This window comes from Ovis aries, chromosome 22 (genome assembly GCF_016772045.2).
Source record: "Ovis aries strain OAR_USU_Benz2616 breed Rambouillet chromosome 22, ARS-UI_Ramb_v3.0, whole genome shotgun sequence".
Taxonomy (NCBI): domain Eukaryota; kingdom Metazoa; phylum Chordata; class Mammalia; order Artiodactyla; family Bovidae; genus Ovis; species Ovis aries.
In genome coordinates, this window is record NC_056075.1 from 20464911 (window position 1) to 20487933 (window position 23023).

Sequence of the window (23023 nt, forward strand, 5' to 3'; positions counted from 1 at the left end):
AGTAAGCCAAGGCGGAGACACACGTTCAGAGCTGAAATGACTGGCATGGGTGACCAGACACACAAACCCTCCACACTTTCCCACCAGAACTTTACAGAATATATTTTAAAATTTCACAAGCAAATAGACTTACAACAAAAGAAATTCAAATTAGATAAAACTAAAATTCCCCCTAATCATCCTTCATCTAGCCCTGTTCTCTTCCCCAAAGGTAGCCACTATTACCAGTTTCTCATACTTGTATTTTTATATACATGCCTAAAGAAAAACATAACAGCTTTTAAAAAATGTATTGCTCTGTCATTTTTTTTCACATAATAATGTCTGTCTTGAGATCTTATTATTTTAAACTGCTGTACAGTATTCCACAGTATGGCTATATCACAGGTGTTTATTTAGGTGGTTTCTAATTTTCACTTATCACAGTAATTCCATCATGAATTCCCTGGGAACAGCTCTTTGTGCATTACAGTATCTCCAGGGCAGGCAAAAATAAGCCAATGTGCTTGATCAAAGGACTAAACATTTTAACACTTCAAAAAATATTGCCAAATGTCCTCAAAAAAAAAAAAACTATAACAAATCATGCTCTCACCAAGAATATACAACTGTAAGTTTTCCTATACCCATGTCAATGCCTGATTTTTTTTTTCATTTTTTCCCAATCTGACAGGAATAAAATGGCACACAGTGCTTTAATCTGTTCCTCTCTGATCCTGAGTGAGGCCAAAGGAGTTTTTCATATTTACTGGCCATTCATCATTTCTCTTGTGAGAATTGTGTCTTAATATCCTTTACTTATTTTATTTTCTGGTTGTTCATCTTTTAGTCTACGATGAATATTTTCTCCTAGCCTGTCACCTTTCTTTTTAAATTTTGTTTTGGGGACACCTTCAGAATCAAAAGTGGCTTATACCTGTGTATACGCCAAAGCTAGCAGAGTGGTGGCTGCTATCTTGGTGCTTCGAGGAAGGGGAATTCTTCGGGAGAGGAAGTAGAGTACCGTAATGGCAGTAACTGAAGTGATGCCCTGTAGGGTAGAAAAAGTCTCATCAGGTGCCAAAAGAATGTCCTACCCCCTGGTTTCTGCTCACCTTCCAGCTAATTCCCCCAGATCCAACTACTCAACACTTTCCCCTCCCAGGCAGAGAACGACCTGATGACTCCTCAAGCTCCTCCCTGCTCCTCTTCTGCTCGCCACTTCAGTGCAGTGGAGGCGTGGCTCCGCTTAAAGTTTCTGCACTTTATACATACTGACTGTCTCCCAACAATCTTACCCACCTTCCAATGTGGGTGTCTGCCCGGTGTGGCCCTCAGGTTTTAAATTACTCTTTGCATCAATTCAGTTCAATTCAGTCACTCAGTCGTGTCTGACTCTTTGCGACCCCATGAACCGCAGGACGCCAGGCCTCCCTGTCCATCACCAACTCCCGGAGTTTACCCAAACTCATGTCCGTTGAGTCGGTGATGCCACCCAACCATCTCATCCTCTTACTTACCCTAATTTTATCTCTATTCTAATCCTGTATTTTTAAAACAAGGCTGATCCCAGCACATGAGAGTTACTATTTTCCTGGGCTATGAGTAGAGGAGGTAGTGGTTCTTCCAGCTAGTGTTAAAAAGATCTAAAGTCTCCCTTTCATTACCACTTTAGAAAGAGTGTGGAGCCGGCAGTAGGATTTCCCACCTTCCATGATATCAAGGAAAATGTTTTCTATCATTTTCTATACCAATTTCACATTTTTCTCTTCCTAGCCATCCAATTTCAACCAGACTTTACTTATTCCAAAATGCTGTGTGGCAGTGGGGACTGACCCCACACAAGTTAACTTACCCTAGCCTAGCATTCCCTCTGGAAATGAGGCCCCTGGGCCCCTCTCTCTGGGTGCCCTACTGTCATCTCACGCTCAACCTACCTCAGTCTGCTGAAATCCTCTGTCCCTAGCTCAACACTCATTTCAACAGTCCCATTCCTGCTGGTGTGTTTTAAACGTGTCACAGAAGAAACTCTAGGATCGCCTTTGATCTTTCTTCACTTCTGTTCCTGCAGCCAGTCTTCTAAGCACAACAGCCTCTTTCAGATTCGTCTTCTCAAGTCTGGGTCCTACCATGAAGCCCTGAACCTTATCACTCTCACAGCATTACTACAATAGCACTACTGCTTCTCCCAGGTCTCCTTGCCACTAACCTTTCCCTGAGCTCTGATTTATCATGCTCAGGCCACCAAGCAATCTTAACATGACTCAGAGTAGGTCCGTAACAAATATTAGCTTAAATAAGATGAGGAGTACTTATGATGCTCTTAGCTCCTTGGGGTCTTGGTGCAGCCCTGATGAGTATGTGTTCAGCAACCACTGTCTTTACACTCTCTTCTCTACTTGGCCTCATTTCTGCTAAAATGACTCTTCTTTGCATGTGCAGGATTGAGGAGAATTAACTTTAAAAAGCTGGCAGTATCCTGCACGTCAGAATTTGGCTAGAAGCATGTGGATAGTTAAGACAGAAACATCACATCAGAAAACTGGTACTAAATTTCTTCTAAAAAGAACTGTAGTACCCAATCTACCATCTCAGTGTTGCTAGCAGTGCTTCAGACACCCATAGCCTGTGAGAGGTTCCTTGTGTGTAGTAGCCAGTAACCGCCAGCCAGACTTACCAGAACCCGGTGATCAAACTGCACCATGGTGGGATTCTCGAAAACATTCCTCAGGAGAGGGGAGAAGGTAAAGAGATCCTCTGGGATCCAAGATTCTCCCATCTTGGGGAAGGAGTTGTAAACAAGTCCAGCATCCAGCCCTGCCACAAAAGCCCCTGGGTTCCAAGGTAAATAGTATTTATTAAAACGAGAGAAAGAAGAGAGAAACTAGTTCTGACATGAAAGTGAAAGTTCCCTTTGTGACCCCATGGACTGTAGCCCGCCAGGCTCCTCTGTCCATGGAATTCTGCAGGCAAGAATACTGGAATGGGTAACCATTCCTTTCTCCATGGGATCTTCCTAACCTAGGGATTGAACCCAGGTTTTGATCTGCACTGTGGGCAGATTCTTTACCCTCTGAGCCACCAGGGAAGTTCTGACATAGAAAATGTTTATTATGTCAGAGTTAGACAAAAGGAATAGTCAGACAATAGAAAGATCTACAGCAGGGGTTCTCAAACTGTGCTGTATTCACCAAGGAATACACCACAGAAACTGAAAAAAACTTGCATCCTCACCTACTTCCACCCCAAGATTCTGGCATGCCTCCCCTAGAGGGCCAACGAGAAGCTCTAGAGAGAGGAATATTTGGAAAAGTTCCTTTACTGACTGTGAGATGAGTTCTCCTTACTGCCTCGCCTCCCTACCGCCAACTGATCTATTCTGGAACTAGTTAATTTACTCTTTCACGTCCTCAAGTTTCCACTTAAATGTCATTTTATCAAAGAGATCTCTCCAATAATCCTCTATAAGATAGCACACCCCAACCCCATGTCGATCCCCTTATCTTGCTTTACTTTCTTCGCAGCACTCAACATCATCTGGCATATTATGGGTTTTATTTATCTGTCTTCCCCAAGTGCTCAAAAAAATCTTATAAACTAAACCCTGGATAAACATACGAAGAAGGTATCCATGAATGGATAACTGATCCATTATTTATGATCACAGAAGATTTAGGTATGTTAAATCATATTCTTTTTTTAAATTGCATTTATAAAGTCAAAATTCATGTTCTTCCATCAAAAAAAGGGGGAGGGAGATTTGGGTGGGATCACTGGTTTGATGGTTTTATTTAGAGCTGTGCTATCCAATCAAACTTCCTGCAATGATGGAAATATTCTATATCTGTCATCCATCCATACAACAGCTGCAAGCCACCCACTGTGGTTACTGAGCACTTGAAATGTGGCTACTGTGACTGAGAAACTAAATTTTATTTGCTTTTAAGTAATTTAAGCTTAAATAGTCACATGAAGCTAGTGGTTATTGTACAGGGCAGGTCTAGAGTAAGAAAGGTAGAGCTGTGATTTAAAGAATGAGAGAGATCTGTTTTAGTCTCTTTGCCCCAATAAACTCCCCACCTAAAGGCCATCTTTGAGGGCAGGCTTTTGTCTGACCTATCTTGGTATAATGTAATAACAATAATGTTTATATGATAACAGCTAACATTTACATAGCCTTTGCTACATGTGAGGTGCTAAATACTTCACATATATTACTTAAACTATTATCATCTTCCCCATTTTATAGATGAGGTCACTGAGGCCCAGACAGGTTACACAGCTTGTCCAAGGTCATATAGTTTATAGATGGTAAAGCCAGGTTCTGAACCTAGACAGTTTGGATCCAAGTAGATGTTCAATATTTTTGTTCAACTAGCTGAAAAGCAGGATTTGGGGAAGGAAGGAATAGAAAACAAGAGGGTGAAGATGAGAGGGTGGGTATGAGAGAGGCAGGTGTGAGAAGGAGATATAAAGATGCAGGAGGAAAGCATGAGGCAAGAGATCCCACCTGAAGAGCAAAAAGAAGTTAGGCCACCTTTGATAAGAAGAGTCCTACCTGAGAGAGCCGTAAGGAACACCAGGCCTGCAGTTCCATGAGCAAATCGTCTCAACCGCAGGAGTTGACGCGTTTCAGGCAACTAAATGAGAAAATTGCCAGAGACACTGACTGTAGGAATTGGGAAAGGCAGCCAGATCTCCAAGGACAAACTCCAGAGACAATCTGAGGCCAGATCTTCTCTGACTCCTAGACTAGGTTACGTGCTCCCAGATTTTATTAAATGTATACATTTACTATTTGTCTTTCCTGCTACCTTGTAAGTTTTGTGAAGACAGGAACTGCCATCTCACTTGCTTACTACAGTAATCCTAGCCCAGTAGATGGCATGTAAGTATTCAATATACATCTGTTCAGGAATGGAATGATTTGCATCGTTCAGGGAAAACCATTTCACCATGGTTAAAATGATGTGGCTTAAGGTAAAGAACTGGATTTTCATGTCATGTGTAATATTTAGTGTTTAGCAAATATAATTAGAATCAAAACTGTAGAGAGAGTAGAGTAGAGATTCTTGCATTTAGTGTTTCGGGTAAATTGTTTTTATTTTACTGTAGCCAGCAGCCAGCTTGTGATAATAATCAGGAAATCAACAAATATTTAGTAAGAACTTTATACACAGGCAAAATGAGCACACATGCAAGCAGAAAGGGAAGATACAAAGGAAAGCCAGAGTGCTGCCCCCAAACGATTTACAATCTAGTATGTGAGGAGTTAGGTATCATTACTAAGATTTCATAGGACAGTGTCTCAGCACTGGCCATTAGGATTTTCTGTGATGATAGAAAAGTTCTATTATCTGTGCGGCCCAATATGTGGCTATGGAGGATCTAAACAGAGGCTAGAGCAAGTGAAAAAAAAATTTTAAGTTAATTTTATTTAAAGTTTAAGTAGATAACAAGTTTGTTTATACAAAGTTATTTTTACTTAATTTTAATTAGAATTTAAACAGCAATAGTGGCTAGGACCTATTGTGCTGGACAGCACAGTTCTATATGGTTGACTATCATCTCAAATCCTTTCTGTAATTAGTGGAATATAAATAAACAAAAAGAGAAAAACAATTAATAATTTAAAAGTCATTGGTAACCTTTAAGAGTACCATTCAGTTAGGAGTACTTAGGAGACTGTCCTAAGCACTGTACACTTGATATGTGCAAGTGTAGGAGTGAATGTGTAGACGGATATAGATGGGGTGAATGGGGAAGCCAGATGACAAGAAGTGGAAAAAAAGAATGGGTTGTTAGGATGTACAGCTATAGATGTAGATTAGTTTTAGGAGTCTGGCTTTGAAAGTAAGAATAGGAACTAGTCAGATGTGAATTACCTACTATACCAATGTTTCAACCCCATCTGGCTTCCCTGTGGGATGAGTGCCAAGTCAACAACTCCTGTTCTTACTGGGATCCAGACCTCTGGCTCCAGATAACTACGAGATGATTCTACTTAAAAGTCCTACTATCTACCTAAACCTCACTCCATGAACAGCTTATTCAGGCCAACCATGACTTTGACACCTAAAATAATCAGCATTTTAAAATGTATTTCCTTTTAATCAGCATACAGAGAAAATACTTTTAGGTGACATCACTATGGTTTACTATATTGTCAGATCTGCTGAATGGTAGGGTCCCCATGGGAAAAATAAACAACTTAACATGGCTTTTGTACGCCACTAAGGTCCACAAGCAACTCTCATTCTGGCCTTCCTCACCTCTCCACCCATCATCCCGCTGGGAATCAGAAGTCAAGTGGTCAACTTCCAGTCACCTATAATGAAAAGAACATCTTTTTGGGGTGTTAGTTCTAGAAGGTCTTGTAGGCCTTCACAGAACTGCTCAGCTTCAGCTTCTTCAGCATTACTGGTGGGGACATAGACTTGGATTACTGTGACAGTGAATGGTTTGCCTCAGAAATGAACAGAGATCATTCTGTCATTGCTGGTATTCATTCCTTCTTTTACTACAACTCATGTTTTCATCTTTTTCTTGATAGGCAATGCTGACAAAATATTTGGCTCCTATACTAATTATCCTTTGAATAAGCCACTCCTGCCCAAAAGCATAAGTGCAGGTTTTACTTTGCCATCCTGAAGCTATCCAGAGTCTCAGAGTTGACTGTTTCTCTAAACTTTGGTTATGTCCAGCTTCTAGTAAACTGATCGATGTTGCTAAGGCAATGTATGTATTTTGACATGGAACTTCCATTTAGGACCAGAATTTCCATCTCTGACCCTGTCCACATGTGTGGTAAACAATACAGACTGACTTTACCTTGTGCTGAGGAAGCAGCAAGGAGAGCGAGGTCCATAAGCTGGCACAGTAGAGCACAAGGGCTGATCCCAGATGGGCAGCAAGGCGGTACTGACTGACTCGAGGGATGTCATGGGAATCTGGTTTTTCTTCTAATCCACTTTTTACCATATACCATCCCAACAGGCCCTACAATCACAAAGAAAAAGGGTAAACAAAACAAGATTGAAGCTATCTATACAACTTGACTCCCTGAGAAAATGAGTATCCTCTGACCCCTCCTTTCCATATGTTCCCATATCCCTAGGAATAAAGGAATTGAGACCTACCCAATTTCCACATACAGCACCATAAATACTTAACCACTGTTTAACATTTTACTGAAGCCTATAGTCAAAGCTGTGGTTTTTCCAGTAGACAGGTATGGATGTGAGAGTTGGATCATAAAGAAGCTGAGAGCCGAAGAATTGATGCTTTTGAACTGTGGTGTTGGATAAGACTCTAGAGAGTCCCTTGGACTCAAGAAGACCAAACCAGTCAATCCTAAAGGAAATCAGTCCTGAATATTCATTGGAAGGACTAATTCCTGAAGCTGAAACTCCAGTACTTTGGCTACCTGATGGGAAGAACTGACTCATCTGAAAAGACCCTGATGCTGGGAAAGATTGAAGGCAGGAGGAGAAGGGGACGACAGAGGATGAGATGGTTGGATGGCATCACTGACTCGATGGACATGAGTTTGAGTAAACTCCCAGAGCTGGTGATGGACAGCGAGGCCTGACGTGCTGCATGCAGTCCATGGGGTCGCAAGGAGTCAGACACAACTGAGTAACTGAACTGACCTGAAGAGCCAAATACAGAAAAGTACACAAACGTGTATTTTGGACAAAACCTTTTGGACAAATTCTTGACATAATTTAACATTACGTAAATAGTGAAATATGAAAGTAAAAAGACAGGTGATTTGACAAAAACTAGACTGTGAAAGCTCTGGAGAAGCTTGACAAAGATAACTGCTTAGAAACAATTATTCTCATGTTAGGTGGGAACAGACAATTATCAAAGTTTGTGGGAGGGCAAGTCATAAAAATCTGTAAAGTTTTTCAGGCAAATTGGTTTGCCAGTGTCTAAATTTCTACTCCTTTTTAAAAAAAATTATAATGAAAGTACATGCTTAACTGCAAAAGTTTAAGGTACGTATTATTATTCTACGATTCTCTGTTTAACTGACTTTTCATTTAACAAAACTGTCAGTTCTAGTCATATCGGATAAGGTACAGCCCTTTCACGCCAACCCTCACCAGCTAACAAATCATGTTAATATAAATATATGCGCCTCAAGGTCTCTGGCTATTTATTTCCCCCTTCACTATTACCCTAGATGTTCTCATTATCTTGATTTTATCTGCAGAGCGTGCTGGAGGATGAGGGCATTCACAGTGTGATCTGCCAGCCCCCACTTTCTTCCTCCCAAAACCCTATCTGCCATCTTCAAATTTTTGCCTCCCTGAAAGTCTGACTTAAGTGTTGTTTTTTTTTTTTAATTTTAAAACAAACATTTGTTTCACCAACTACCCCTAGTTTCTATTAGATTTTTATTATGTCTAACTCTTTATCATCTGTTTCTATCCCTTCTATTTTGTCTCTTTCCTCTCCCTCCTTTTTTTGTAATCATGAGTTGGTATTCTAACCACTTTGATCTAAATCAACCAATTAGCTTCCTCCTGACCAAATCTTGATATTTCTTCAATGCTCTGAGACGCTTCGTTAGAGCCTGTATATCTTGCCCCACATACTCCCATGTGTCCTCTCTAACATCCCTTTACTTGGCTCTCAGGCTTCCCTAACCCCAGAACTGCAGAAATCATTCTTTTCCTTAAGAGAAGTTCAACTTACACAACTTTAATCACCATTTACACTTGAACATCTCTCAGTTACCTCTGTATTCAAAGATCCTTCACCCCACAAAATGGTTCTCTCTGGAAATTTCCCTATTTGTTTCTACAGCCATTCTAGCATAGGGATCCCACTTCCCTATAGAGCAGGCAAGTTAGAAAAAGGGAGGAGACCAAGGACTCAGAAAGAGCGCCATGATGGGAAAGAAACTCTAATTCTTGTGACACAAAAACATATTTACTGAGCGCTTACTGATTCCAGACACTAAGTACTTTGCATGCACGATCTTTTTAAATATTCATACAACCTAAGCATTAGGGTCTATTATTTTCCCCATTTACGGGTAAGACAAGCACAACCTACAGAGGTTAGACAACATGCCCTTATTAGGTGACAGAGCTGGGCCTTGAAGCCAGGCCTATGACACTAAAATCCATGTTCTTATCCCCTTTGTTATACTGTTTCAAAGATTACTTTACTAAAAACATGTCCACTAGCTCCTGAGAACATTTCTGCTTTCCCAAACTTGAGTAAATCTCACCTGGAAGCAAACTAAACCACAGAGGGCAAGAACACGTCCTTTCAGGCCACAGGTGAGCCAGCCCTTTTTCCAAAAGTAGGCAGCAGGCAGGATGTATGCAAGGCCTACAAGGCGACCCCACATTCGGTGTGAGTACTCCATGTACCAGATGAACTTGAATTCCGCCAGCGTCATATCATGATTCAAGCTGGGTGAAAAGGGAAGTCAAAAACAGAAAGATCCATCTGATTTTTATTTTCTGACAGAATGCAGGAACATTCTTGGTTTTGAAACTTGACTAGTCTGCCATCTTCCTCATCAGCCACCTCAGAATCACTTTGGAAATGGAGGTTTAGAGTAGGAAGCTTGCTAAACATACCTAAATCACATATCAAAGAAGAATAGAACCTACTGTTCTGAAATGTTTTAAATAAGAAAAAGATTGAGTGGATCTACTAGGATGTCTACCCATTTTTCTATAATACTTACATTTTAAATTCTGGAAATTGCTGATATTTTTGGAATTCTGCTTCCCATTCCTCTTTGCTTGTGGGTGGCTTCATCTCCTTTATTAAATGCCAATCTACCATTGAGAGGCCAGACTCTGTCAACCTTAAGATAGGGAAGAAATTCGAGTGTATGTGTTAAATTTCAGTGTGTATATGGGTGTGCACCACACTCGATTACTCATAAATGGTTTACAGTAGCAAGCAGATCTGAACTTGACTCCTATAAAAGTAAATGTATCATTTCATTGTTTCCTCTTTTGACAACTTGCTCTCTTCTTACTGCTTAGAATTTTGTCAGAAAGAGCTGCTATCAGGTACAAATTTCTTTACTCCTTGTTCTATTTCATTAAACTCTCCTTATTTCTTTCACTAGCATTCCCTGACAGATAAAATCAACCCTTAGACCAAAGAAATGTGCCCTAAGTGCATAGCCAATATTATTTACACAAGGGGAAGAGACTGCTACAGATATAAATCAGTTGAGGTTACTAAGTGAATTTAAAGACAATAAAAATCAAAACGTATTGATTATCCTACATAACACATAAGGTAAGGGCACAGGGAATGCAGAGAGAATTTAAGGAAGACATACTTTAATAACACTAGAAAGTATTTTCACCAAACGGGGTCAGGGTTCCAAAAGTAAAAAAGCCAACTTCAGGTCTGAGGCAGGATGTGTACAAGACAAACCTGGAACATCTTACCCAGAAAGCAAGGGATCAAAGTTTACCAGGTTCCTGTCAGAAAGACTGGAGTTAATCTGAAGAGGTTCCCACTGACTAAAGATAGGACAACTGGAGCAAACCATCACCACTGCAATGGACTGAAACAAATCAAATATATTTAAACCTATCAGCTCATTAATACTTAAAAACTCACTTTATTGGTCACTTTTGGAAAATGCTTGGAACCAACTTATTACTTTGAAGATTGATAAATAAAGGGAAAGGAATTAAGTGTTTATCCTGCCTTTCCTAACATGTTGTACCTCAGCATAACCAAATCATTGACGAGAGAAAGTTTTTTATAGTTGAGCTAATAAAATACCTATTACAATTTTGCAAATCTAATGAAGTAACAGATTTAGGCAATGATCATCAAGGGCTGTTGACATCTTTAACAGACACCAGATATTTATGAGTGATCCAGTCACCTATGAAGTAGTTTGCTCCCTGTCCCCAACCTGAACCCGATCAAGCAACAAGTTTGTCTACAGGAAATACAGGGGACAATGTTGTTGTTGTTGTTGTTCAGTTACTCAGTCATGTCTGACTCTTTGCAATCCCATGGACTACAGCATGCCAGGCTTCCCTGTCCTTCACTACCTCCCAGAGTTAGCTCAAACTCATGTCCATTCAGTCGATGATACCATCCAACCATCTCATCCTCTGTCATCCCCTTCTCCTCCTGTCTTCAATCTTTCCCAGCATCAGGGTCTTTTCCAGTGAGTCAGCTCTTTGCATCAGGTGGCCAGAGTATTACAGTTTCAGCTTCAGCATCAGTCCTTCCAATGAATATTCAGGGTTGATTTCCTTTAGGTTTGACTGGTTTGATTTCCTTGTTGTCCAAGGGACTCTTCAAGAGTCTTCTTCAGCACCACAGTTCAAAAGCATCAATGCTTCGGCGCTCAGCCTTTATTATGGCCCAACTCTCATATCCATATATGACTACTAGAAAAACCATAGCTTTGACTATATGGGACTTTGTCGGCAAAGTGATGTCTCTGCTTTTTAATAGGCTGTCTAGGTTTGTCATAGCTTTTGGAACATGTTAAATACCATAAATGCTATTAGCAAAATCCAGACCGTGAGAAACTACAAAGTACAAATGACTTGGGTTTTTTCAACAATAGCAAAAAACTGCAAAGGGCGTAGGGGAGGTGGAAGGAGTAGAATCCAAATCTATAACATCTCTCTATAGATTTAAAGAGACCTGGTCGCTAAGAGTCGGACATGATTGAGCGACTTCACTTTCACTTTCGTGCATTGGAGAAGGAAATGGCAACCCACTCCAATGTTCTTGCCTGGAGAATCCCAGGGACGGGGGAGCCTGGTGGGCTGCCATCGATGGGGTTGCACAGAGTTGGACACGACTGAAGCGACTTAGCAGCAGTAGCAGAAGCAAGAAGCATGCATGGGCTTCCCAGGTGGCGCTAGTGATAAAGAATCTGCCTGCAATATATGAGATGTAAGAGACACAGGTTCAATCCCTGGGTCAGGAAGATCCCCTGGAGGAGGGCATAGCAATCCACTGCAATATTCTTGCCTGGAGAATCCCATGGACAGAGGAGCCTGGTAGGCTACAGTCCAAGGGTCGCAAAGCATTGGACATGACTGAAGCACCGAAGCATGAAGCATGCACAAGAACCAACAGTGAGATGTGGAACTTATTTGTATGTAATTCAAACAAACTGTACAGAAATTTTTGTGACAAATCTGAACTCTGATTGTAGGGGGAAATATACACAAACAATGCACAGCTAACAGTTAAGACCTGAACCAGTCTTTATGAAGGGCTTCTACAGCATGCATGCATTAATAAAATCCTAAACTGTTCTATGGTGGGGCAAGCCATCAGACACGTTCCTTGTATAGGCCTCAATTTCTGCATACTAAAATGTGGGAGCTAGACTAGATGATTTCTAAGGTCCCTTCCCCCTCCGTCATTCTGCATGTCTACTGATGATCCAAACAGCTGACTATGAACAAATTACTCACCTCGTTACTCCACCAAGAATAACTGCTCCAGCCACTGTCCCGCTGCAGACCAGGAGCCATCGGCCCACCACCCGCTCAGCAGCCTTTGAAGGGAGGGACACTGTACCCCTTCCAGGTTGCAAAGCTACATCGGAGATAGTGCTGTATTGCCCTGGCCTCAAGGGGCGCCTGATCCCACAACTGCAACCACACTAAGGATCAAGACAGACAAATTACAACTGGAGAAAGAAGAAAAGGCTTCACTCCACTGCTACTCACACAGTCTCATTGTGTCTGGTATGAAGTACCCTGGTCATATTTCCACTGCTACTGTCCAGGTAAAACATCATCTCTTATCTGGGCTGCATCTACCCCCAACTGGTTTGCCTGCCTCCAATCCATCCCCACACTACATGAACCTTCTGTCTCTCATATTTCTCCCAGACTTAACTCTACACCTAAATATGGATTAAATAAGGATTATTTCCTTTCTTTTATATGATTTTTCTCTAACTGGGGTTCTACTTGTCCCCTGACTGACCTATCACAGATCTCAGCTGGGATGTCACCTCCTCTAGGAAGTATTCCCAGACGCCCCTACATATGTGCTGGGTCACTCTCCCAGCACACTATACCTGTCCATCACACAGCAATGTATCATTTAGTACACAGAGGTTGTCTCTACCTCCCACTAAGCTATGAGCTATAGGACAGCAGTGTCTGGTCAGTCTGGCTTCTACAAACTTCGTTTCATACACAGTTCCTTTACACAACAAGACCTTAATAAAGATTTGACAAATGAGTTACAAACAAATGAACTGTGACTTCCTCTAGGGCAGGAGACTTGATATTTTATCTTGCTTCCCTGACTCAGGGATCAAATCTGAGTCTCCTGACTCTTCTGCATTGGCAGGTGTATTCTTTACCACTGAGCCACCTGCGAAGCCCAGTTAACTAAGTAACTTTAGACAAATTAAGCCTCAAGTTACTTCTCTGTAGAATGGAGTTACAATCCCTAACCTGACTACCCAGTAGCTTTGAGCAGAAATCAAACATATGGGTAAAAATCACTGAGCTTTTACTATGTGCTAAACCTCTGTGTATACTAACACAACACTTATGAAGTGCTATTATTCCCATTTTGCAGACGAGTACATTGAGGCTCAACTTGGCTAAGAGCACACAGCTAGTAAGTGGTGGGTCCGGATCCGGACTCAGGAGCCCTAGACACAGTGAAATGCCTTGTGAACTTCAAGGAGCTAGAGAAACGTGATATGTGAGGATATCTCTTGCCCCTTTCACCCCATGCTCGCCTGCGCGACTCGGTGCTCTGCCCTACCTGTGTTCCAGGCGCCACCCTAGGAACCAGAAGCCGGAGACACGGGCTCCCCAGCAAGGCCGTCAAGGGCGTAAAGAGTAATCGCTGCATGCTATAAACAGTGCCCAACGGCCACCTTCAAACTCCTGCGCTCTCTGGTCTCCTTTCTCCGCACCGACTGAAGAAGCACTTCCGGGTCACACAAACGAGCTCCTCCTCTTCGGAAGGTCGGAGCGAGCAGTGACTGCGCCTGCGCCAGTTTCTGGGCTTTCGCGGGGGCTGCTGGGGCGTGGACGTCGGGGACGCGCCGGGATGCGCGCAGCTGGGAGGACGCGCCTGTCTGGTCGCGCGCGTTGGAACCCGGACTCTTTGAGTGGAAACCGAAGAAGCACGAGGGACGAACGCGTGGAGCATGAAGAGGCAGGGGGCCTCCTCCGAGCGGAAGCGGGCGCGGATACCATCCGGGAAGGCGGGTGCGGAAGGTGGCGGGGTGGGGCGGTGGCCGACTTTGCCGCGGGGTGCGGGTCGGGCCGGGTCGGGCGGGGGTTCTGGCCCGTGGATTAATCGCGATTTCCCTGGAAGTACTTTCTCCTGCTCCTCACAAACACCCCACTGTGAGGCGTAATCTGTTATTCGGCTTTAAACATGTGAAATCTGAGGGGCTGATGGCGAGAGTGGCCCGGCTCTGGAGCCAGATAGGTGTGTAGGTTCGAATCCCGGCGCCCCCACCTCTCGTCGTGCGACCGTGTTCAAATTGGTTAACTTTCAGCCTCGCGTTTCCCATTGCCACACGAGGATACTGGTACCCTCTCACGGCAGCGCTGGATCAGTGTTTGACCTGGAGGGACCGCTTAATAACCTATAGCTGCTGCGGCGGGGATAGGGGTTGTCCCTAAAGCCACACCGCTCCGAAGTGGCTAAGCTTGGCTGCCCCAAGCTGCAACAGGATCGGCTGGCATGGCAGGTGCTAGGGAATTTGCCAGGTCCCTCCTCCGGAAACTTGGTTCCTCCAAACTAGCTGTTCTGAAACTTTGATCGCAGGACGCCTTAACTCTCCTAAAATTATTGAGAACCTCAAAGACCTTTTATTTATATAGGTTAAATTTATTGATATTGGACATGTTAGAAATTAAAACAGGACTTTTAAAAAGAAAGGGCTTCCCTTGTGGTTCAGCAGGTAAAGAATCCTCCTGCAATGCGAGAGACCTGGGTTCGACACCTGGGTTGGGAAGATCCCCTGGCAAAGGGAACGGCTACCCACTCCGGTATTCTGGCCTGGATAAGTCCATGGGGGTCGCAAAGCGTCAGATAACGACTGAGCGACTTTCTTTCACAAACAAAAGCCCATTACATGTTGAAACTTTATGAAAAAAAAAAAATCACTATTTTCCTAAGCAAACAAAAAATAGAATAGTACCAAATGTTTTATATTTTTGCAGATCTCTTTAATGTCTGGCGTAATGGAATTCTCATTAGGAATGGAGTGCTTTTGCATTCAGTGTGACAGGTAGCCTCTCGAAAACTCCACTCTGCCTGTGAAAGAATGAGAGTGAAAAAGGCAACTAAAATCTTGGTATTGTTACTAAAATAATTTTCACTGTACAGACTCTGAAAGTGTCTTAGAGGCCCCTAGTCCAGACTTAACTGGACAGCTACACTGAGAACTGCTGCTCCAAACAAATCTCTTTGATCCCTTCAAATAACTTCCTATTTTAGGACAACTGCCTTACTCTTTTCTTTTTGTCATAGCCTTTTATGTGCATCCTTACTCTCTTCTGGCCAAGATCTTTTTTTTTTTTTTTTGGCCACAGCCTGCAGCTTATGGGATTTTAGTCTCCTAACCAGGGATCCAACTTGAGGCCCTGGCGTTGAAAGCCCAGAGTCTCAACCACTGGTACATGCTCAGTCGCTCAATGGTGTCTGACCCTATCCACTCCATGGGCTGTGCCCCACCAGGCTCCTCTGTCCATGGGATTTCCTGGCAAGAATACTGGTGTGGGTTGCCATTTCCTATTGTGGGGATCTTCCCTACCCAGGGATTGAACCCACATCTTCTGCATTGGCAGGCGGATTTTTTTACCACTGAGCCTCCTGGGAAGCCCCTTAACTACTGGACTGCTGGGGAATTCCCGCCAAGATCTTGTCTTCTGTGAGGGAAATGGTACCCCTACAGCACTGTTCAGTTAGATTGATCTAACAGCTGATGTGGGTGAACTGTCAGGAAACCCATGGAATTAATGCTGTGCTCTTGGCTAAGAGCATAGCCAACATTTGGCCCTTGCAGAGTTTGAGGCTGATAGTCTCTTAAATAAATGAGACATTTGCAGTTTGGTGTTAGGGAATGATAGATTTTTGTTTTTCAAATTGAAAGTTGATTTTAAAAAACTATAAAAGCAGCATTAGGTAAACAAACAAACAAACAAGCAGTAAAGTAAAAAGAAGAAAGTAAAAGTAATTTTAAATACTACCACCTAGAAGTAACAATTACCAGCATATGCTGAACATTCCTCTAGATATTATTGCATGAAGTATGCATTCATTATTCTTAAGTTTTTTAAGAAAAGTATGTGCTTACAGAAAACATTCAAAACTGTTTTCATCACACTCTTTAGTGTAAATACATGAATGTTTATGAATTTATAATCATTCAGTTCAGTTCACTGGCTTAGTTGTGTCTGACTCTGCAACCACATGGACTGCAGCACGCTAGACTTCCCTGTCTAGCACCGACTCCCTGAGCTTGCTCAAACTCATATCCATTGAGTCAGTGATGCCATCCAACCATCTCATCCTCTGTCATCCCCTTCTCCTGCCTTCAGTCTTTCACCATCAGGGTCTTTTCAAATGAGTCAGTTCTTTGCATCAGGTGGTCAAAGTACTGGAGCTTCAGCTTCAGCATCAGTCCTTCCAATGAATATTCAGGACTGCTTTCCTTTAGGATTGACTGGTTGGATCTCCTTGCAGTCCAAGGAACTCTCAGGAGTCTTCTCCAACACCACAGTTCAAAAGCATCAATTTTTGGCACTTAGCTTTCTTTATGGTCCAACTCTCACATCCATGTCATCATTCAGCCTTTAGTAAATTTTTGTGTGTCTATTCTGTACTATGAGCTATGTACTATAAGCAGTGTGCTCACTGTAATAAAGATTTCTCTCATAAAGACCTTAGTTAGGAACTTTAGTTCAAGTAAGAATGATCAGGCACCTATCTACATAAATAATGATAAGAGAAAACGTTTTAAAGAGGAACGTTTGGATTATAAAGAGTTATCTGAACTCAAAAACGGGAGACACAGTTTTCTACCTGGGGAGAGAGAAGTATCATGGAAATGTGATATGACTTGAACCTTGGAAGATTTTAGTGTTCAAAGATAGAGCTGGAAGCACTGTGGATTGAAGAGCTAACTAGGAGCAGGAATGGGGATCAGGGAGAACTGGAGACATGTAGAGGAAATAATGTATAGTTAATTAATGACAACTATACTTCCTGTACAATTAGTAGGTACTATTTACATGAATTATCTCATCCTCTTTACTCTGATGTAAGTATTAAAACCTACTTTGGGGCTTCCCTGTTAGTTCAGTTGGTAAAGAATCCATCTGCAAGGCAGGAGACCGAAGTTCGATTCTTGGGTCAGGAAGATCCACTGGAGAAGGTATAGGCTACCCACTCCAGTATTCTTGGGCTTCCCTTGTGGCTCAGCTGGTAAAGAATCTGTCTGCAGGGCAGGAGACCTGGGTTCAATCCCTGGGTTGAGAAGATCCCCTGAAGAAGGGAAAGGCTACCTACTCCAGTATTCTGGCCTGGAGAATTCCATGGACTGTATAGTCCATGGGGCCACAAAGAGTCGGACATGACTGAACAACTTTCAACCAAAAAAACTCAGTTTTGGGGAAAACTTAGGCTAAGTAACTGGTCTAGAATCACATATTAACAAATTTGTTAATATCCCTGCTCTTAAGCATATATACCTTATAAAGAAATTTAAATGGATTCTGCAGGCATTGATATATTTCATTGCATGCATGGACCCTAGTGTACTTAACCTAGTTACCTATTACTAGACATTTGGATTTTGGCAGCAAAATGTAAAATATTTGTATTTGGCTTGGTCTGGATGGAAAGTACCCTCATGCAGTTTCATCGTTCTCCATGTATTTTAGGAGCAGCAAATGGGTTTCTCATGGAAGTGTGTGTTGATTCAGTGGAATCAGCTGTAAATGCAGAAAGAGGAGGTAAGAGAAATTACGGAATGAATGGCAGTTGGCAGTCCATTAAGAGTTTGAAAATGAATCCTGTGAACTGAACTTGAGAACCTTTGTGATCTCTAAAAACAACCAACCAACTAGAAAACCTACTGATCTTCTAGTCTTACTTCCCCAGTAGATTACATTTTGACCTAAGTGTCCATGATAGTGATTATGAACCTACTTTTTAAAAAAATTGAATTTAGCAAAGATACAATTTTTTCCAAGCCATTAATTTTAGAGATTTGATGTTTTTTTCATTGTCAAGACTTATCATTATCTCTTTTTTTTTTTTTGAATGTTATATATTTTACCTCAAGGATTCTTTTGCACCCTAACTTGCTTTAATAAGAAGCATAGAAATTCCCATCATCTCAGCATCAGAAAAATTTTTAGACTTCATTATGCAAAATTTCAAACATATACAAAAATAGAATATTATAATGAATCACCACATACCCATCAGCTTTAATTATTTTCGGTACATGGCCAATCTTTCAGTTGTATCAGAGGTGAGCAGACTTTTTCGTAAAGAACAAGACAGTATATATTTCGACCTTGCTGGCTACATTGGTCATTGGTCTCTGTCATATATACTTTTTTCTGGTCATGCTACAGGGTTTACAGAGTCTTCGTTTTCCTCGCAAGGGACTGAACCTGTGCCCTCAGCAGTAAAAGAGTGGGAGTCCTGACCAAAGGACCACCAGAGAATTCCTACTTCTTAGTTTTTTTAAATAATCCTTTGAAAGGGTAAAAACCATTCTTAATTTGTCAGTTAAAAAGAATGAAGTACTGGTCAGTCTGCAACACAGATAAATCTTGAAACACTATTCTAAATGGAAAAAAGTCAAAAAATACCACATATTATATGATTCAACTTATATGAAATGTCCAGAATAGGCTAATTTTTTATAGACTGAAAGATTTGTGGTTGCCAAGGATTGAGGAGCCCTGGGGAGAAGAGAAAATGACTGCTTAAAGGGTATGAGGTTTCTTTTGGGGGTGATGAAAATGTTCTAAAATTGCATAATGGTGATAGTTGCCAAATATTGTGAGCATGATAAAAACTGTTGAATTATACACTTTAAATGGGCAAACTGTATGATATGTGTGTTTTTCTTAAATACATAAAAAATTTTAAACTTGTATGCTTTAACAAAAACAAGCTTGTAAGCCTTTGGCCTCCAGACCATCTGAGCTATATTCCTACATTTCTTACCCCATCCCCAAATTATTTTGAAGCAAATCCCAGACATTATGTCATTTCATAATCAAGTATTTCAGTATCCCTAAAAGATAAAGTATCCTTGAAAACCACAATCACAGAAAACTAACCAGCCTGATCACATGGACCACAGCCTTGTCTAACTCAGTGAAACTATGAGCCATGCCATGTAGGACCACCCAAGAAGGACAGGTCATAGTGGAGAGTTCTGACAAAATGTGGTACACTGAAGAAGGGAATGGCAAACCACTTCAATATTCTTGTCTTGAGAACCCCATGAACAGTATGAAGAGGCAAAAAGATAGGACACTGAAAGATGGACTCCCCGGGTCGGTAGGTGCCCACTAAGATACTGGAGATCAGTGGAAATAACTCCAGAAAGAATGAAGAGATGTAGCCAAAGCAACACCACCCAGTTATGGATGTGACCGGTGATGGAAGTAAAGTCCAATGCTGTAAAGAGCAATATTGCATAGGAACCTAGAATGCTAGATCCACGAATCAAGGCAAATTGGAAGTGGTTAAACAGGAGATGGAAAGAGTAAAAATTGACGTTTTAGGAATGAGCAAACTAAAATGGACTGGAATGAGTGAATTTAACTCAGATGACCATTATACCTACTACTGTGGATAAGAATCTCTTAGAAGAAATGGAGTAGCCATCATGGTCAACAAAAAGGTCCAAAATGAGTACTTGGATGCAGTCTCAAAAACAACAGAATTATCTCTGTTCATTTCCAAGACAAACCATTCAATATCACAGTAATCCAAGTCTATGCCCCAACCAGTAATGCTGAAGAAGCTGAAGCTGAACAGTTCTATGAAGACCTACAAGACCTTCTAGAACTAACACCCAAAAAAGATGTCCTTTTCATTATAGGGATCTGGAATGTAAAAGTAGGAAGTCAAGAAATACCTGGAAGAACAGGCAAATTTGGCCTTGGAGTACAGATTGAGCAGGGCAGAGGCTAGTAGAGTTTTGCCAAGAGAATGCACTGGTCATAGCAAACACCCTCTTCCAACAACACAAGAGAAGACTCTACACATGGACATCACCAGATTGTCAACACTGAAATCAGACTGATTGTATTCTTTGCAGCCAAAGATGGAGAAGCTCTATACGGTCAGCAAAAACAAGACTGGGACCTAACTGTGGCTCAGATCACAAACTCCTGATTGCCAAATTCAGACGTAAAATGAATAAAGGAGGGAAAACGAGTAGACCATTCAGGTATGACCTAAATTAAATCCCTTACAATTATACAAATAGATTCAAGGGATTAGATCTGGTAGAGTGCCTGAAGAACTATGGACAGAGGTTTGTGACGCTGTACAGGAGGCAGGGATCAAGACCATTCCCAAGAAAAAGAAATACAAAAAGGCAAAATGGTTGTCTGAGGAGGCCTTACAAATAGCTGTGAAAAGAAGAGAAATGAAAGGCAAAGGAGAAAAGGAAAGATATGCTCATTTGAATGCAGAGTTCCAAAGAATAGCAAGGAGAGATAAGAAAGGCTTCTTCAGCGATCAATGCAAAGAAATAGAAGAAAACAATAGAATAGGAAAGACTAGCAATCTCTTCAAGAAAATTAGAGATACCAAGGGAACATTTCATGCAAAGATGGGCACAATAAAGGACAGAAATGGTATGGACCTAACAGAAGCAGAAGATATTAAGAAGAGGTGGCAAGAATACACAGAAGAGCTATACAAGAAAGATCTTCACAACCCAGATAATCACGATGGTATGATCACTCGCCTAGAGCCAGACATTCTGGAATGTGAGGTCAAGTGGGCCTTAGGAAGCATCACTACAAAGAAAGCTAGTGGAGGTGATGGAATTCCAGTTGAGCTGTTTCAAATCCTAAAAGATGATGCTGTGAAAGTGCTGCACTCAATATGCCAGCACATTTGGAAAACTCAGCAGGGGCCACAGGACTGGAAAAGGTCAGTTTTCATTCCAATCCCAAAGAAAGGCAATGCCAAAGAATGCTCAAACTACCACACAGTTGTACCCATCTCACACGCTAGTAAAGTAATGCTCAAAATTCTCCAGGCCAGGCTGGAACAGTATGTGAACTATGAACTTCCAGATGTTTAAGCTGGATTTAGAAAAGGTAGAGGAACCAGAGATCAAATTGCCAACATCTGTTGGATCATCAAAAAAGCAAGAGAGTTCCAGAAAAACATCTGCTTTATTGACTATGCCAAAGCCTTTGACTGTGTGGATCACAACAAACTGGAAAATTCTGAAAGAGATGGGAATATCAGACCGCCTGACCTGCCTCCTGAAAAATCTGTATCCAGGTCAGGAAGCAACAGTTAGAACTGGACATGGAACAACAGACTGGTTCCAAATCAGGAAAGGAGTACATCAGGGCTGTATATTGCTTATTTAACAATAAACAATTTAACTTATATGCAGAGTACATCATGAGAAATGCTGGAATGGATGAAGCACAAGGTGGAATCAAGATTGCTGGGAGAAATATCAATAACCTTAGATATGCAGATAACACCACCCTTATGGCAGAAAGCAAAGAAGAACTAAAGAGCCGCTTGATGAAAGTGAAGGAGGAGAGTTTTAAAAAGTTGGCTTAAAACTCAACTTTCAGAAAACTAAGATCATGGCATCTGGTCCCATCACTTCATGTCAAATAGATGGAGAAGCAATGGAGACAGTGAGAGAGTTTATTTTGGGGGGCTCCAGAATCACTGCAGATGGTGACTGCAGCCATGAAATTAAAAGATGCTTGTTCCTTGGAAGAAAAGTTATGACCAACCTAATCAGTATATTAAAAAGCAGAGACATTACTTTGCCAACAAAGGTCCATATAGTCAAATCTATGGTTTTTCCAGTAGTCACGTATGGATGTGAGAATTGGACTATAAAGAAAGCTGAGCACTGAAGAATTGATGCTTTTGAACTGTGGTGTTGGAGAAGACTCTTAAGAGTCCCTTGGACTGCAAGGAGATCCAACCAGTCCATCCTAAAGGAAATCAGTCTTGAATATTCATTGGAAGGACTGATGCTGAAGCTGAAACTCCAATACTTTGGCCACCTCATGCAAAGAACTGCCTCACTGGAAAAGACCCTGATGCTGGGAAAGATTGAAGATGGTTGGAGAAGGGGACGACAGAGGATGAGATGATTGGATGGCATCACCAACTCGATGGACAGGAGTTCAAGTAAACTCTGGGAGTTGGTGATGGACAGGGAGGGCTGGCGTGCTGCAGTTCATGGGATTGCAAAGAGTTTGACCCAACTGAGTGACTGAACTGAACTGAAAAGGTAAAGGCCTTTTAAAAAAATAGAATAATAACCACAATATCAGTAACATATCTCTAAAAATAATATTTCTTAATAGCATCTAAAATACCCAATTAGTTTTCAGATTTCCCCAACTGGCTCACACAGTTTTATTTTGTTTTATTTTACAGTTCTTGGAATCAAGATAGAAACATGTCATTTGTTTATGTCTGTTTCAATCTGTTTCCCTTTTTGCTTTCTTTAATTCTTCTTTCTACAGTTTGTTAAACTGATTTTCATCTTTTTTTTCATCTTATAAAGTATTCCATATTCTACATTTTGCTGACTGTATATGTAGTGTTATTTATTATATTCCTCTGACCCCTGGATTTCCTGTAAAATTTTAGTTAACCTAAAGGCTTAATTAGATTCAGATTTGAGTTTTTTATAACACTACTTTATAGATGGGCTTTTCTGTTGACTCATTGGTAAAGAACTCACCTGCCAATGGAAAAGACCCTGGTTCATTCCCTGAATCAGGAATATCCCTTGGGGAAGAAGGTGGCAACACACTCC

General features: G+C 41.4%; 2 protein-coding genes across 6 annotated transcripts in view; one reads left to right on the forward strand and one right to left on the reverse strand.

Moving 5' to 3' along the window:
• Positions 1-13908, reverse strand: part of COX15 (COX15 homolog, cytochrome c oxidase assembly protein (yeast)) — a 16690-nt gene extending 2782 nt beyond the window's left edge. Inside the window, exons 1-8 of one of the 3 annotated variants that reach the window (XM_004020102.6) lie at positions 13750-13908; positions 12432-12622; positions 9695-9817; positions 9227-9413; positions 6811-6978; positions 4538-4619; positions 2657-2811; positions 917-1030 (exon numbers count right to left, since the gene is read on the reverse strand). In XM_004020102.6, the coding sequence (XP_004020151.1) occupies positions 917-1030; positions 2657-2811; positions 4538-4619; positions 6811-6978; positions 9227-9413; positions 9695-9817; positions 12432-12622; positions 13750-13839 (1110 nt within the window). In that variant the 5' untranslated portion in view covers positions 13840-13908. Of the gene's footprint in view, positions 1-916; positions 1031-2656; positions 2812-4537; positions 4620-6810; positions 6979-9226; positions 9414-9694; positions 9818-10418; positions 12623-13749 lie in introns of those variants that run through there. The other 2 variants (XM_027960444.3, XM_060405118.1) reach the window with 2 other exon arrangements.
• Positions 13909-14026: 118 nt separating this feature from the next.
• CUTC (cutC copper transporter) overlaps positions 14027-23023 on the forward strand; it is a 40416-nt gene continuing 31419 nt past the window's right edge. For 2 of the 3 annotated variants that reach the window (XM_004020103.6, XM_012102766.5), the window contains exons 1-2: positions 14027-14201; positions 17892-17963. In XM_004020103.6, coding sequence (XP_004020152.1) covers positions 14141-14201; positions 17892-17963 — 133 coding nt within the window. In that variant the 5' untranslated portion in view covers positions 14027-14140. The remainder of the gene's footprint in view (positions 14202-17891; positions 17964-23023) is intronic. The other variant, XM_012102765.5, reaches the window with a different exon arrangement.